Source organism: Typopeltis vanoorti, chromosome 19 (assembly GCF_054136105.1).
Source record: "Typopeltis vanoorti isolate ZY-2024b chromosome 19, IOZ_Tvanoo_1.0, whole genome shotgun sequence".
NCBI classification, from domain to species: Eukaryota; Metazoa; Arthropoda; class Arachnida; order Uropygi; family Thelyphonidae; genus Typopeltis; species Typopeltis vanoorti.
In genome coordinates this window covers 82,118,620-82,135,310 of record NC_143567.1, presented here as the reverse complement: position 1 = coordinate 82,135,310, position 16,691 = coordinate 82,118,620, and the positions used below count along the sequence as shown (strand labels likewise).

General features: G+C 34.2%; 2 protein-coding genes across 2 annotated transcripts in view; one reads left to right on the top strand and one right to left on the bottom strand.

The window, feature by feature from the left end:
* Positions 1 to 2,928: 2,928 nt before the first annotated feature.
* The window catches only part of LOC150096294 (uncharacterized), a 232,568-nt gene continuing 218,805 nt past the window's right edge, over positions 2,929 to 16,691 (bottom strand). The window contains exon 7 of the mRNA XM_090409393.1: positions 2,929 to 2,970. Coding sequence (XP_090265519.1) covers positions 2,966 to 2,970 — 5 coding nt within the window. The 3' untranslated portion in view covers positions 2,929 to 2,965. The remainder of the gene's footprint in view (positions 2,971 to 16,691) is intronic.
* LOC150096296 (uncharacterized) overlaps positions 4,175 to 16,691 on the top strand; it is a 53,678-nt gene continuing 41,161 nt past the window's right edge. Inside the window, exon 1 of the mRNA XM_090409156.1 lies at positions 4,175 to 4,313. Coding sequence (XP_090265282.1) covers positions 4,244 to 4,313 — 70 coding nt within the window. The 5' untranslated portion in view covers positions 4,175 to 4,243. The remainder of the gene's footprint in view (positions 4,314 to 16,691) is intronic.

Below are 16,691 nucleotides of genomic sequence, written 5' to 3'. Positions count from 1 at the left end.
GTGATAGAAGTGTTGCAAACGGTAAAAGACATCAAAATCAGTATTAACGCCCTAAACAAAATGGCAGGGAACAAAATTTGATGAAAGAAACATCTGAACTCCGTCAAGAACTTCATTCGTTAAAACTACAATATGAACGTTTAAACCAGCAACAACATAAAGAAGATCTTACCATAAACGGCCTTCCCGAAACTGCACCTACAGAAAACTTCAGAGACGTAGTATTAAAATTAGGCTATGCAATTGACATCCCCCCTACAGATTCCTAGGAAGATCAAAAAACAAGGCTTGCCACGACCTACTGTAAAAGTAGGTGGATTATTTCTCGTTAGTTACTTTGTTATTTCTTGTTTTCTATTATTATCCTGGGATGCTTTACTTATATCCGGGTGATGCTGCGATAGTGTAATATATCATCACTTAATTTTATACGTTCCCCTTTTTATACTCTAGGTTCCTACCTTCTGTATTCTATACGCTTTCTACCCGAGAGCAATGAAAATATTTATTTAGATTTTATGACCGCACCATCCATGCCTTGATATGGTGCAAGAAATATAGTACTTCCAGTAGGTTATTAAATCTTTCTCAACAAAATCTCTTTATCATCCCCAAGTTATCAATTTGCTTTGCAGTCCTGGCCCGTTTCTCACTTACTATTTATATCAACGTTTCCTGCTTAGGTTCGATTTTTACTTTTGAATCAGTGCATTGCAAAAGACAAGAAAATGAGACCAAACCATTATGTACTAATATATAAACAACATTTAATTACTGATATCTAATAGTTACCATACAATACATGAATTCAAAACTTCATTCATACAAGAAATTCATTAATCTTGAATAATTACTCAAATGTAATACTTAGTGAACTCTTATTTTTTTTTCTAATTAAATCTCAGATAATGCATTCTATATCACAAATACTAAATATCATTCATACAGAACAAGAAATTTCTAGGTGTGCATTAACAATCGTAATTAGTTATCACCCATGCACTACACACACACATTATGACTCTTAGATTCTCATCTTAAAGACTTAGTTAATTGACTGATAATCACATTGGCATATTTCATTCCCTTTGATTAAAACAGCTCTATGATGTGATAATAAGCAATTAATTAACACACATTAATAAAAGGAAATCTTAGTTAGCCCAATCTTTCTTAGGGAAATTAACTACGCTCACGTTAAACTCAATAAAATTTTTTTCACAAATCTACGAGCGTTTCATGTACCTTAAACCACTATTTTTCTATATTAAATAGTTCAGCAGTTCCTTGAGGGGAGTTCTCTTTAATCACAAACATAAAATAATTAACATTCAGACTCACATGGGTCTCTGACTGTCTTGCATACGCCTTCCCTCTTGTTTCTTTTCCGGGGCTTCAGGGGTTTCTTCTCCGTTCCGTCTTTTCTTCTTTTCCTTGATGGGAGTCACAGGGCACTATTGAGGGATCGCGTCAGCCATCGGGATATTGGATAGGTTTCCTCGGGCGTCTTGAATTGACCGGCAAGGAACTGCGTAGGTTGGTAGGCATGCACGTACTCAAACAGAGCAGCAAGGCTTGAACCAATACTTGATTTCCCCTTAGACTGTAACCTCCGGTTTATCCTTGGCTTCGGACTGGAAACTCCCTTCGTGGACGGACTCTGATCTCTCCCCTCCGGAACTAATCAACACCTCTCCTTCTCGACCTCCTTTGGACAGATCACGCAAGATGACAACAGGAAGCGCTTCTCAACCAAATTCCAAGCCTTATATTCTCCATACCCCTGCACTTTGGGTTACGTTTATTGGACCCCAAATGTCCCCGTACATGTCTTGCGCGTAATTTCGAGAACCCTGTACAACAGCACGTGACTGGCGGTTCTCGAACTTTCGTCCACAAATCCTATTCTTCCCCTTTGATGTCCTTAATCCGGCTACGTGGCCTACAGGACTTTCCGACTGATGGAGGCCGTCCCTTTTCAATGCTGACCTTGAAGGACACCTGCTACAGGACTCGTAAATACGTTCAAAAGGAACTGCCAACTTACAGACTTACGACTTACGCTTAAACAATGAGCGAGTTAATTCCCTTTGGGCTTATTTTGATCTTTATACAAAGTTTAAACATACAAAACATAGATACATTATATATAAGGTTTTTAAGGTGTGTTCATACAGTAAAAATCGATGTACTAGTGATTTTATTAATTTTCGTAACATCGAGTTTTTACACTACACCATTCATAGTTCGTCTTACAAGCAAGTCCACAAGAGACAATCTCATAAAAACCAGCAGACAGAAAAAAACAATTGCCAAGGACTTGAACGCATTGCAAGACAACACACCAATCTACCTATCCGAATATTTAACACCATTCAACCAGAATCTGTTGGACCAAGCAAAAACAGAAAAAAAATACCAATTTTTGTCGATCAGAGATGCCAAGATATTCATGAGGAAGTCACAAACTTCAAACTGATACAAATTAAAAGCTCAGAAGATATAGAAAGGCTGCCACAGTTAAAAAAAAAAAAGAGCCTATATATGTAAATACACTGTAAGATAATGATAAAATAAATTATTTTGCTTCTCTAAAATAAAATAAAAATTAAAATAAAAAATAAAAATAAAAATTAAAATTAAAATTAAAATTAAAATGTAAATTAAAATGTAAAAAAAAAATAATAATATAATTATTATTATTATTATTATTACGCTATATAAATACAAGCCAGCCTGTTTGGCCGAGTGGTTAGCGTATCCGGCCTCCAGCCAAGAGGCTGCAGGTTCGAATTGCGCATAGGCATGGATGTTTCTTATTGTCTTACACCTTCATACATTCATTCATATAAGTGAATGAACACTTTCCCAAGATGGACTGGATCACTTTGGGAGAAGTAGACTCAAGCCTCCCGCAATGGGAGAGATCTTTACCCTGTAGTAGGTGGAAAAGACAGGCTGATCTTCATCCTATAAATACAATGTTTTAAAAGTAAATAATACATAAATTATGTAATGCATTTTTATTCTTCAAAGAGAATTGGCAAAAATTTTTAGCCCTAATGTTTGGAAATTTGTAAAGAGACAGAGAGTTTGAAAAGCTTGCGATAAAAAAAGCACTGCACAAATTTCACTTAAGATGTTTCCATTGTTAGATTTGTGTTTCATATTTTCATATTCTCAGAAAGAAAACAAGTATTAAACAAATATACGGTACATCACAGATAGAGGAGTAACAAGAAATGTATAAGCTTCCTTGTGCTTGGTGCAGAAAACAATTCATATGTTTCTGTAATTTAAAGATTTTTGCAAGCTCAAAAAACGAATTCGAGGAAATTTTCTGAGCTCAGACTTGAGATCATTAATAAACGATCCCTATTTTGGAATAAATATGATTTGGGATTAAACATTACATCACATTACATACACTTAAACAATCTTTCTGAGTCTTATGTCTATGAGGTGAGTTTCGGCTAATGTTTCCTTTAAGCTGAGCGACGGCGTTAAAAAAAAAAAAAAAAACTTTACAATTATATTTATTTTTATTTCTTGAATTAACTTCTATTAACTTTATTTCGATCCTGAGTTCGGTTTACTAAGTTAGTACCGAGTTCCGTGAAAACATTCCCATGGAAATATTTTAACATGTCAATTAAAATATTTATGAACAGTCCCAGTTTTCCTTATTCAAACGTGATTCAGCATTTCCTGTGGCTTTTGTTATTAACTGGGATCAAGTAGTGTTAAAAAACGTCAGAACATCCACAGTGGTAAAACCTCAAAAGAATTTATATCTGTTATAAATTGATAGTTCTCTTTTACCGAATGAAGCCTTAACAAGTTCCAAATTTTCAATAAATAGACCTATAAATGACAAACTTTACTCAATGAGTATTTTATTTCAACCTCCTGCAGTTTTAAATATATTATCATATGTTGCATTTTGAAATTTATTATCATGTGTTATTGAATGATTATATATTAGATATGCCTATTATAATTATGAAACTGGTATGTGATGAAAAAAAATAAAAATAAAGTGCCAATTGAGAAATGCCATCACTCAGCTCTGGCAAACGTAGCATTTAATGTCTAACCCCAAACCTATCACGTGGTGAACTCTGTATAGACGTAGATAGACGTAACGAACAAAGTCCGATTTTGCATTGGCATTGGGACGCTGATCGTCTGCTTCGTATGGTTATGTAGTCGTAATCTTTGTCCATGCTTTTGCAGTTCCTAGATGTTAAGCAACATGCAGAACCGCTTATATTTACTTGGTTTGCTTATAGGTTTACTGCATATAAAAACAGGTAAGATATTTCACGGGATTTTTTGTATGTTTTACTAAAATATTTATGTTATCAAAATATTATTGGCATTTGTTTACTTAATTGTATAATTTGATTTTTTGTGCGATGTGCATGCGTAAGATAATGAAGAGCAATTCATAATAATGAAATTCTCAAATAAACTAATACTGTATTTAAGAAGCTGTTTGTATGGTGTATTCTAAAATGTGAAAGGGTTGAAATTTTATTAGAACAGCGTAATTATTATTATATTAAATTGACGCACGCGTCTTTTAAAACCCGTATTTTACAACCAAGAACATGTATTCGTTAAACTTGTATCACACCGTGTGTGTGTGTGTGTGTATATATATATATATATATATTGCTTTTGTTTGTATGTCTTCACTGATTCGAATTTGAGTGTAAAGAACTGGCGGATAAAAGTAACTTCGGATAAAATTCTATAATAAAAATATTCTTGATATTTCCAATTTTCTTTATTGCATTATTTTTTTAAATAAAAATACTTAATTTCTTACCAAAAAAGTCAAGTATTTTATTTTATTAGTATATATTAATTTAAAAAATCGATCTGTGAATTCGATTGCACAACACAGTTGCCCTTCGAGAGTAGGTCGGTTTTGCAGCAAACAGAGGCGCTGTGGGAAAGTTGGAGACTAAGTTTAGAAAGTGTGCAAGTCCCTCGGTTTCTTGACGAATCAATTAGGTCACAGATTTAGATATCGTTTTCAAAACGAAAAAAAAAAAAAAATCGTAAAAATTTCAATTATCAGGGTCTGGACGGAAGAGACTGAGTATAATTCAATAACACTTATGTATTTAGCGTATGACAAAATAATAATAATAATAAAAAAAGACACATGACATCGTTAACATTTTTCACACTAATCTATTTATTTCTAATTAATGAATTAATTTGCAGTGTTAGAAGTTTATGCTAGATGTTGTTCTTCTTGTGCCTTATCCCACTATTTGGAGTCGGCCTTTTACATGATGTGGCTTTAAGCGATCCCAACCGACTTGTCGCCGAACCTGACGGTGGGGATAAATGCATTTATGTCTGTAGATGTGTGTGTGTGTGTTCACGGGGCCAGTTAGATAACGCTATACTATGTACACATATTACTGGACTTTATTTTTCGTTATCAAGTTAACTTTCGTTATTCAGTAATAATGTTTTAAACATGTTTATTTAAAAAATCAATTCTTGTGCAACTTTTGGAAAGAAAGAACTGACTTCAGTTCTCGTCGTGACGAGAAGAATCTTTATATTGGCATTTTCAGTTGAAGGTGAGAAGAATTTACTAAATCGAAAATAATTCTTAGTAAATTTGCAGTATTTCCCTGCTCTCTTCTTCATCTACTCCATGTTATTTCACGAAGTTTTCCAATAAATGCACAAATTCGAGTATAATTCTTAAATATTTCACAAGCAGCCTAAGACGGCCAACAATTTTTCAAAATTGGCGGAATTTTTCAAACCAACTTCTTTCTGAAGTTACTGTGTAATTATTTTCTTTGCAAGTGGCGCTAATTCACTGTTGTACTCTGTTAGTCACTATCATTGTTGCGGTTTTCATTTTACGCAGGTGAACCAGGCGTGGGATAGTCTTCTATAGGTCTATTCTTATTCTCATTAGATATTCATGTGTTTTTCCACCGTGGTAATGAAATAATGTACTGGAATTGTTTATGGTTCAGTGCCATTACTACCATGTTTACCCTACCCCCTCCTTCCCTTCCGCCAAAATAGTTTTGGGTTCCTTAATAGTTTTCATTGCTCTGTTTAGAATACCTGCAAGCGTTTTCTTTGAACTCCTCTTCGCTCTTCTGGCGCTGCATAGTTTCGTAAGTACGCCGCTGCCATAGCCAATGTTACTTGTAATAAATATTGGTTCCGCGTGACTGTCTCATCTTCACTGACTTAAAGGAAGATTAAAAAGTCCACAGAACTGATTTCATTAGTTTTATGAGCGCCGAAAGATATCCTCGACGTCTACCTGTTAAATAAACTTTCAAAGTTTACATTCTACTGTATATAACATGGACATAAATAATGAAGATTATATCAGCGTGTTGCATGTTACTGTTAGGCAAAGGCCTCTCCTAAAATTTTCCACTCTTCTCTTTCGAGGGCCTTCCTCATCTAGTTGCTCCTGTTTTTCCTATGATCTCACCTCTCCACCTCTTCTTCTCTTTGGGAATTCAAATTGCAGTTAAGAACTGTCCTCCTGGCTGTATAGACTCGGTTCTTTTTTAATTCTTGGCCTTTTTGAGTAACATCAACAATTTTTGCGAGCTGCCTTATGTCTGCATTTTTTTTTTTTTTTTCCTTCTGTGAGTTTTGTTAATTTCCAAATTCCAAAATACTTCTCTCCATTGGTCGTTGACATACTCTTAGTTTTTCTTTTCTTTTCTTTCTGTTTGTTTTTCCTCTTCGCTTCATAGACTTTTTTTTTTTTCGTGGGTGGCGCGGGAGTGGAGGGGAATAATAGTAGAATCTGACAGCTTCCCTTTTGAGCGAATCCTTTTTATCCACTGATCCAATTTCCAGTAATTATTCCATCTTTGGTTACTTTGGACTATATTTTTAGGTCTCATCTATTGTTGAAGGATATTATTTATCCCAAATAGGTATACTCTGGTATACATATACAATATTAATACCATCTAGCAATATAGGAATTTTTGAGCTATTAGTCATGAAAAAGTCACGAATCTTGTGTTCTTTAGTTCGTTTATCATCTCCTTCAATTCATTTCTCCTTCTGAAAATATAGCAATATTATTAGCAAATCGAAGACTGCTTAGTTTCTTAACTAAGATACTTATTCTCTTGTTGGTTCAGTGAAGTTTTCTAAGCACATGTAACTGTAAAAATCCATGGTCTATTGTGTCTCCTTTATTGAGAAGTACTATTCTCTCTTTCTTTCTGAAAAACAGCTACTTGACTTCTGCTATAAATATCATAGCATAGATTAGTTTGATGCGTTTAATATTTTATACCTTGTTGTACTAGGACATTTAAACGAGCAACATGAACTGACTCAAATTCTTTATTATACTCGATAACAGCAAAGTATAGAGATTTGTTATATTCATAATATTTTTTTAGATAATTGGATTTATTGTATGCAAATGATTGTTATTAAAGTTTTTTTCTTTTTTTTTCCCCCAAAATTCCGGCTTGTTCATATGGCCGGTTTGCTTCTAGATGGCCAGAAATTAGAAATTCTCTTTTGAACAACTTATAGTTATGGGAAATAAGACTGATTGGTCTACAGTTGTTTATATCCGATTTATACATTTATTTTTCTAGTTTAAGAAGATTATCTTTGATTTTAGCCAATGGTCTGGGATGGATTCACTGATCATGATGTTGTAGAATTTCACCAGAATAAGTGACAATTTTCGACACTTATGTCGTCTTCGCCAGGAGGGTTTTGTATGAATTAATATTATTTATTATTTATTTTTTTTTAAGGTAAGTTTACGATCTGCGATCCGTATACAGTTAAGTTTATTTATTATCTCTCTTTTCTGGACAGTTTTTGCATTTTGAATTAGTATATCAACTGTTAAGTTATTTGGAGAACATCATGTCCATACTCTTGAAGAAGGAATTTGTTACTGTTGGGGATTTACTTATTACAAACTGAACTAACTTTTCTCCTCTGTGATTTCGAGATCCAGAGCGATGCCTCTTTAAATCGAAGCTCCTCACTTACCGAGGCATTGAAATCTCCCATAACTCATCAAGTTCAGTATCACTGTGAAAACTTGCAGGTGTATAGAGCTGGATTATGATTATTATTGTATTTTCGATGTTTCAATTTTCAAAGAGGGTACGCGTTCCGAGTATTCCGAAAATTTTATTATGTTTGGTTTCTATTTCTGTTTGATCTAGAATTCCACTCCATACTGACCGTTAGTTCCTCCAGTATGGTAGAACGAGTTTCGAATGTTCAAGATCATGGGCGTCCGCAGAAAATTTTCCAGGGGGGGGGGGAAGCTTGGAAACAAATAATTACATAAATAAATTTTATTTAATTATTTAATTTTTGGAGCTTTTTTTTCACAAGTAGATCCCGGGGGGGGGGGGAATTTACTTGTGCCCCGTTTGTCCCCTCTGCGGACGCCCAAATTCAAGATAATCATCTACTCTGAGTTTTCCTAATTTTTCCAAGGCTTAAGATGTCTCATTTCACTGTTTCCAAGTGTTTTCTTCAGCTCTTGTAGTCTGACAATCGTTATGATGGTTCTCACATTAAGTGTTGGCATATACACATATCGCCACTGAATTAGAAACTTTTATTCAACACCTCCTTTCCATATAGGCATGCCACTGTCAGTACCGATCCTCTTCAATTCCCTGCTCATAGTTCGGTGAGATATGAGTCGGGAAAAGCCTCCATTAAATGATTCGGTCAGTTGCTGCACACAGGAAGTTCTGTTTGTCCGTACAAAGTCTTCTCAGACGAGGTTGTTCTTTAGTTGTTCCAGGAGAGTGAGAGAAATTCACTTCTGATGAACAAGTGTTCATTTAAACATTTGTGGAAAGTATCCTAGCAGAAATTCAAATATTTGTGTGAAAGACAGTGAATCACTGAGCGGTGGATCAGTAAACAACCTAGTTGTTATCTTCTGTGCCGAGTTGAGGATTTTTAGGAACTGTTAGAGATTCGACCTGAAATATGAGAATGGTGCTCAGCAGTTGGATAATAGAGTATTTGTAATTTGTATAAGGTTAATAGTTGTCTAGAGACTAACATAACGCCTGTGGCCAAAGACAGAACTTAGTTGTTGTTGTTTTTTTCCTTGGTTGCCGAGACTTTGAATTAACTTTCTTATCATAAACTAATCAAGATAAAGAAATCTTACTTCCCTGGAGATCTAAGTATTATTAAATCAAAAGAACTACCAGAAGATTGTTATCGGTAAAACTGTCAATTAGACGTGCATTCAGTCGGAGAAGATCATTGACATCAAGAAGGAACAAATGGGTGAACGATTGGAGCCCCATTGTATCTCAACATTTTGAGTTCGCGGACATGAATATTTTCATCAACACACACACACACACACACACACACACACACACACACACACACACACACACACACACACACACACACACACACACACACACACACACACACACACACACACACACACACACACACACAATGTGTTACCAGAGAGAGAGAGAGAGAGCTGCGAATCCAGTTGCAACACACCATAAAGTGGAATTTGGCTTAATAGGCTAGCTCCCATTATATTCTTCAACGATTTCATAGGTAACCACCAAAGATTTTCTAAACGTTTTATGGCATTTGTCCAAATGTAGATGATAGATCCCCTGTTGATCAATTGTTGAAAAATAAAAATAAATAAATAAATAATATTCTTAACTCTAGGATTAGATTTACTCTTTGAAAGGAATCATAAGCTGCGTTATTCAATCTAGATGTTCACTTCCATTTCTGTATGTGAAATTATTGTTCGTCCGCTTTGCACTTCAGTCTACCGTAAACCATCTTTTCATACGCTACGCAAGTCCTTAGTTCATCCTATTTCCAAGAATAATAAAATCTCTACTAACAAGAGTTCACAATATTGCCTCTGAAGGGCTTCTCCAACATGATATTTCAAATATTAAACGAATCTTGTTTCTCAATCGCCTACAGTCCAAAAGTGGCTAAAAATTTCCTTTTCTTATTATTTTCTTCAAATCAATATGAAATCCTCAGAATTTCTGTTCTGTATGTAAAGTAGTCGAGTTTTAATTTTATACTTCCTCCAAGGCCATCAACCAAATCCGGCAACTATTATATTCTCCTAATGACTGGACTCCCCTCCCCTCTTAGCCACTGGTTGTTTACCAAGTCGGATGCTCTCTTATCCTTCTTTGGTCATACCAGTCGTTCTGTTGAAGTGAATTTCTGAATATCAGCATTATATTCGGTTGATTAAACCTCATAAGTCCGGATTAACCCAGCATGAAGTTAATATCTGAAGACAATTCATCGAAGTATCTTCAAAAATGACCCCCCCCCATGGAGATGACAGGTTCCCCCCTCTCTAAAATAGACAAATCGGCCAAAGAACATACGCAGTTATAATACACTGCCTATTTGCCTTGATTGGTTTGGTCACAATTCCAGTCGACCTCAAACAACTTTTGAGAGAGGAGGGATGAAATGCTTCACTCCTAGATATTCATTTGGTCTAAAATTGGCTTTATTTACAGGAATTTCCTATTCCTGTACATGGCAGCGGATTCCTCGAAACAGGTTCCTGGTCTACTTTAGGGTTTTACTATAAATGCATCAACGTTCATTAATTGGATGGTTTTATAATTTTCTCCAAGATCTGTATATTAACGGAATGCTGTCCTGGATGGTTAATTGTTATTATGGTTGGGACAGATAAATACATAGGTTAATTTCTTCAGTTCTGAGCAATTGTACTCTGTTCATCATCATATTCGATTTGTTAACCAAGAAATCTTTGATTAATTCTCCAATTACGAAGAGAGACGAAATTTCATAAGTACTATTTTTTATTATTATTATAGGATCCTCCTCCTCCTCCTCATTATTATTATTTAAATTTTTGATTTTTGCTGTCCACTTTTCAAAATTTTGACTTTGCAAACAAAAAATTAAATTATAATTTAAGGTTCATTTACTAATGTGAAATTATTATTATTAGCAGTAGTTTAGTATTATTACGTGACACCTTCATGGGATAATTTAAAATTATATTTATTTTCCTTTTTCATATTTTGTTTTCTGGCTTGCAGTTCTGCCATGTATATGACGGTTAGTTTCCATGACCTACGTTGCTCATTTTAGAAATTGCTGATAAAGATCTATGAGCGGAGAAAGGTCGATTTTGTAACCACTGGAAGTGCATGTGTATTGTGTGCTTGTTATGCGAAATAGTTTTCTAATGCGGATCTCCCCCTATGTCATTTAACATGCAGGAAGACTTGGAAATAATGACACAATTTATTGCGGTCAGAGAACTCGTGACAGGAACCTCCATTTAGAGAAAAAAAATTAACAATGTGAATTCATTTTACGAAATGACAATTGAAAGTAGAAGTGCCTTGGAAAGGTTTAATCTCTCTCTCTCTCTCTCATATATATATATATATATATATATATATATATATATATATATATATGTATATATATATATATATATATATATATATATATATATATAGAGAGAGAGAGAGAGAGAGAGAGAGAGATTGTAAATTAATAGCACCTTTAGTACCCTGAATAGGCTAAAGATTAGATAAATATACCCAGTGTCCATATCCATCCATCTGGTAAATAGATCTCAGTTATATCAATCGAAGTCATATCATCCTCATTCTGTCCATCAAACACAGAAGTTATTTGCTTGCAATCTTCATTACTCACTTCATCCCTTTTAATTTCCTAATTCTAGTTTTCCTGGTTAACTAGTGAAATTCTAATTAACCAGGTTATCACATGGTTACTAAGAAATTGTGTTCTGCACAGATCGGGTAACCAGGTGTGTCATCAGGAGCTTATACAACAGATATACAACTAGAAGATACCGAGTTCTCTGTTGATGAATCGGGAAAAATTAATAGAAATGACGCCAATCTACTATCTCTTCACGAGGATTTACATGCGCTGAAAAGGTAGTTGAATAAGTGGGGATGATATTAAAGTAACTATGTGTAAGGGTATTAAAGTTTAAAATTACATATGGAAGGAAGGCTATATTTTCTTGGTAGAACTGAACTAGAGAAAGTGGAATAGGCTGTGAATCTTGGGATAATGGTAGTTAGTGAAATGAATTTCAAAAAACATTTTCAAAAGTGAAGTTATTCCAGAAGATAGCTGCAAAGTCCGGTGAAACTTCTATAAATAGCATTATTTGCCAGATTGTCAATTGGCAATCTAATCCACAAACCTGATATCTAAACACATTAGTTGCATTATGTCATGCAGAAATTTGTTTAACTTTTGTAAAATCTGGAAAGGTTGGGGTATATGCTTTTCTGCTTTTCCTTCAGGAACTACTCTAGTTTCTTTACTATATCTGACCAGATTGCCAAAACAAGACGAACATTTAAAAAAATCCATGTTGAGTTTCTTAAATAAACTGTAATCTATCCAATATTGTATACGTTCTTATTAATTTCACAAAATTCCCAATCAACCTGAATAAATGCAACCTAGTCTACAATTTCATGCTGTCATTTCACCACCGTCCCTATACAATGACGTTCGTTCTAGGTTAGTGGCATAGTCAGTTCTTCAGCGCTTTGCACGAATCATTAGTAGCACATCACATCCAACCCCACTGCCTGCTGACGTCTGAAGTGCTTAGTGTTCTAAGCATCTGGATAGCTGCAGGAGTCCTTAGCGTTCTAAATACATCTATTTCGTTTACTTTAGTTTACAATCCGTATTGTGGAATGAGTGTTTATAGTTTTTAAAGCGGTAACTATTTTGCTTGTATAACAGTTGGAAAATTTTACGTATAAAGCACGTGATTTCGCGTGTTGGTGAACTCTTCCACGAATAATTACTATAGAATGAAATATCCTAATAAAAGTATTGTTAAACAGCTTCATTATATCATCTGTATTGGTCATCTGACTACTTTGACTATCGAGGTCCTTCTACTACAATAATCTCTCTTCCGACGTAATGAAATGACTCTTTGGATCGCAATTCTCATATTCCAGTTTTCCTTCTTTATCACGCTAATCACTTTCTTGCTTAAGATTTATACTAATGCAACTGCTGGTCGCCTCACTCCTCTATCATAACTTCTTCTTCATATTGATTTCCTGTTGAATCCCTTTAACGGGCCCTTAAGAGCCCATAACTGTTCAAGGTGTCCTTTGATTTCGTATTATGATTTCAGAATAAGGTGATTAGCTCTTTATCAAGTATACATTTTGTATGTAAATTGCGTTTGTTCTCCCGGCTGATTTGCCTGTATCGGAATAAAAATAAATAAATAAATAATTAGAGAAAAAAACCTTCTACCTTCATATAAGACTGGTTAATTTTCATGTGAAAGAGAATGGTTTTCTTTGCGTCTTAGACGCGATTTGAACTCAGGTCTTTCCAACGGAAGGACATCGTCGAAATCGAACAGAGCTTTGGAGGCTCTTGGACTACAATTTTTCAAATAAATAAATAAATCAGCTAACGTATTTTATTCCTTATATGAGGAGTAGGCGATTTATCACTGTTATTAAATATTTCTTAACTACCATACACAGTTGATCATCTTCCAAGTCAACAATCACTCTCACCTACTAGGGAAAAAGATAAAATATCAGTCACACTCGCATTCTCTGATGCTACAACCAAATTAGAACTCTTGATTCTCTTGGTTCCTTCATTCCATGCTACATGAGATAATTGACCCTAAGAATTCCAAAATATACAGTTTCCTTGCTACTGTTGGATTCTAATTATGTAGAAAATAGAATAAATGTTGTTTGATTCAGAATCCAACATGATTTTCCGTCATAAGAACTATATTTGTAGATATTATTTAATGTAAATAACATAAATTATAATTGATATTATATAACTACCTTAATTATGTCAAATATTTAATTGCTTAATCAAAGAAATGTGTTAATGGTAAATAGATTCTGTATTAAATGTTATTAAGCTGTTTTATTTATTGTTATGTCAATATTGTAAGAACTTGTATTTGTAGTTTAACTGCGCATTTATTGAAATGCGATCATTCTATTTATTCCTTTTGTGAAAGCTTAATGTTATGTAATAACTCAATGTAGTTGTATAGCGTAATGTAACATTCGCGAGAATGTTTACGTCTATCGGTTGTCATGGAGACGCGTGAAAATAAACGGGCGCGTGTGAAGGGAGCGTTTGCGGAGAAGAGAGAAAATAGATACGTAGTAGTAAGTAAGGAGTCGGAACGGAACTTTGGAACTATAAGGTAGCAAGGAAGTAAACTAAAGAAGTAGATGTAATTAAAAGGTTCTTAGGGAAGAATTGAGTAGATATTTTTTTCATAAGTGAATCTTATAGTTGGCTGAAAGCAAAGTCAGCCGTAGTAATAAAGGAAATTATTGCCGTAATCGGATAATTAGAGAACTGGACATTCAAAGAAGAATTCTGAATAAATCCAGTCAGTCTACAATTACGACTTATTTCTATACTACGAAAAAAGGAATTGTACGGAGTTAAACTAGTTGATGAATGAAAAATAAGAATAATTAATGTACCTTATAGTTTTTATCTGGAGTTTTGAAGCGCGATTAATAAGGCTTAGTTATAACCTTGGAGAATTTTTATAAATGTGTTTCGCAAGTATGATAAATACAAATTGAAAGTGTGCTCACAAAATATTGGAAGTACTGAAGATTATTTCTGGTAAGGACAGTCACATTAGTTTATTTCAGTGTATGAAGATTTAAGTATTAGTTCCGTTGCGCTGATTGTAACATTAACTGTAGCTTACCATCGAGGCTGAGAGTTGAAACTATAGACATTGAAATGATATCTACCGTGGTTAGTGCCTGTTATGAGTTAGTCGTAGAGTGTAGCTGAGAGACACAAGGAAACTGTTTAAATACGAATTTCTATTGTAATAAGTTGAGTATAGGAACTTTGTGATTCTGAAACTGTGGAATTGTATGTGAAAGTTTGGAAGATTGATTTATTGTGAATGACTTGACCTGATGTACTAGCTTGACTGAGTTATCATATTTAAAAGTGGAATACATGTATTTTGTTATATAACCATATATTAAATGTTTTGTTTGTTAATTTAAATATTGTGTTTGCCTGAATTTCTTTTTACTGCACCGTTCACAAAAATTCGGATCTAGCGGGAATCCCAGAAGGAAAGAAAATAAATACCATCGACCTGAATGAGTGAGAAGACTGCTAACTAATTTTGAATTAATCTTACTAATTCATATAGACTTATCTACGGATAGAGTGGCGCAGTATAATAGAAATTTCTCTACCCTTAGATCAGTGATTAATTTGCAATTAGTTTTCCTTTATTTTATGAAAGTGACTTTTAGCAAGATGGCGGATTTAGAACATAACATGAAAATAGAACGTCACGACAAATGGCGCAGTCGACAGGATGTGATTTAATTGATAAAAAGTAATTTAACAGCTGTAAATTAACAGATTTAATTTAACTTGGTAATAATAATTGTGAAATTGCTCCCTGAAAATTTAAAAGGTAAATTGAATAGATCACAATGAACTGGTTGTAATCAGAAATCAGGCAAAGATAAAGTTTTTTTTTGAAATTAAAGGATTATATTATTTGAATTGATGCTCCAATTATCACAATGGCTGTTACTTCCAATTCAGAGATGGAAAACAGTGAATTTTTTAGAAGTATGAATCCCCAACAAGTAATTCCCCAATTTTCAGGAGAAGACTCTGATGATGTATTATCTTTTTTTACTTATGTTGAGAAACTCAGAGAAACAGCAAGTTGGACAGACTTTCAATTGTTGGTGCTACTTAGAAACAAACTAACTGGTAAAGCTAAGACATATTTTTTTTCATCTACTATACTTAAGGAAACATTTGAATACAAGAAGTTTAAGGAAGTCTTGCTATCTCAATTTTGTAAACGGAGGAGTGTTGGACCAAATTTGTGGAAGCTACAGAGGATTGTACAAAAGGACAAAGAATGTGTTGGTGACTTCTACAATCGATTACTAACTCTCTCTGAAAGTTTAAATGTATCCAATGAAGACAAACCTCATTTGGATTGGGCAGTTTATCAACAATTTAGACAAGGTGTCAGACAAGAACTGAGGGAGACAGCCTATAAGAAGAAGATAACCTCACTAGAGGAATGTCTTATAGCTGTCAAGGAAAAGGAACAGATGATTGGAGACCTTTGCCTTTCATCTAATATTGGCCTTGTAAACATAGTAGAAACAACTGATTGTTCCATAGGAGTAAGTAAATCCTCAAAAGAGAGCAGAAAGAAAGAAGATGAAAGGAAAATCATTAGAGAGAATCCTATTGATCAAAACTGTATGTCCGACACAAAAGAACAAACCAACAAGAAATTATTCAAGGAAGTAAAAGACATTGTTCACCAGGAAGTAGAAAAATTGCAACAGCCAATGAAGAATAAATTAGATGAAGTAATGAAAAAATTGACAGAAATGACTGTAGGATTTCAAGAAAATTTCAATCCCACAGCAGAACATATTAGTAAAGTTGTCAAACTGGAGGTTGAGAAGCAAAATAAACCAATATTGGCTAAATTGGATAGAGTAGTGGAAGCCGTGGAGAATGTTCGACAGCAAATTCCCATTGATCCTCAAGCTCAGACAAGGAGAAAATTT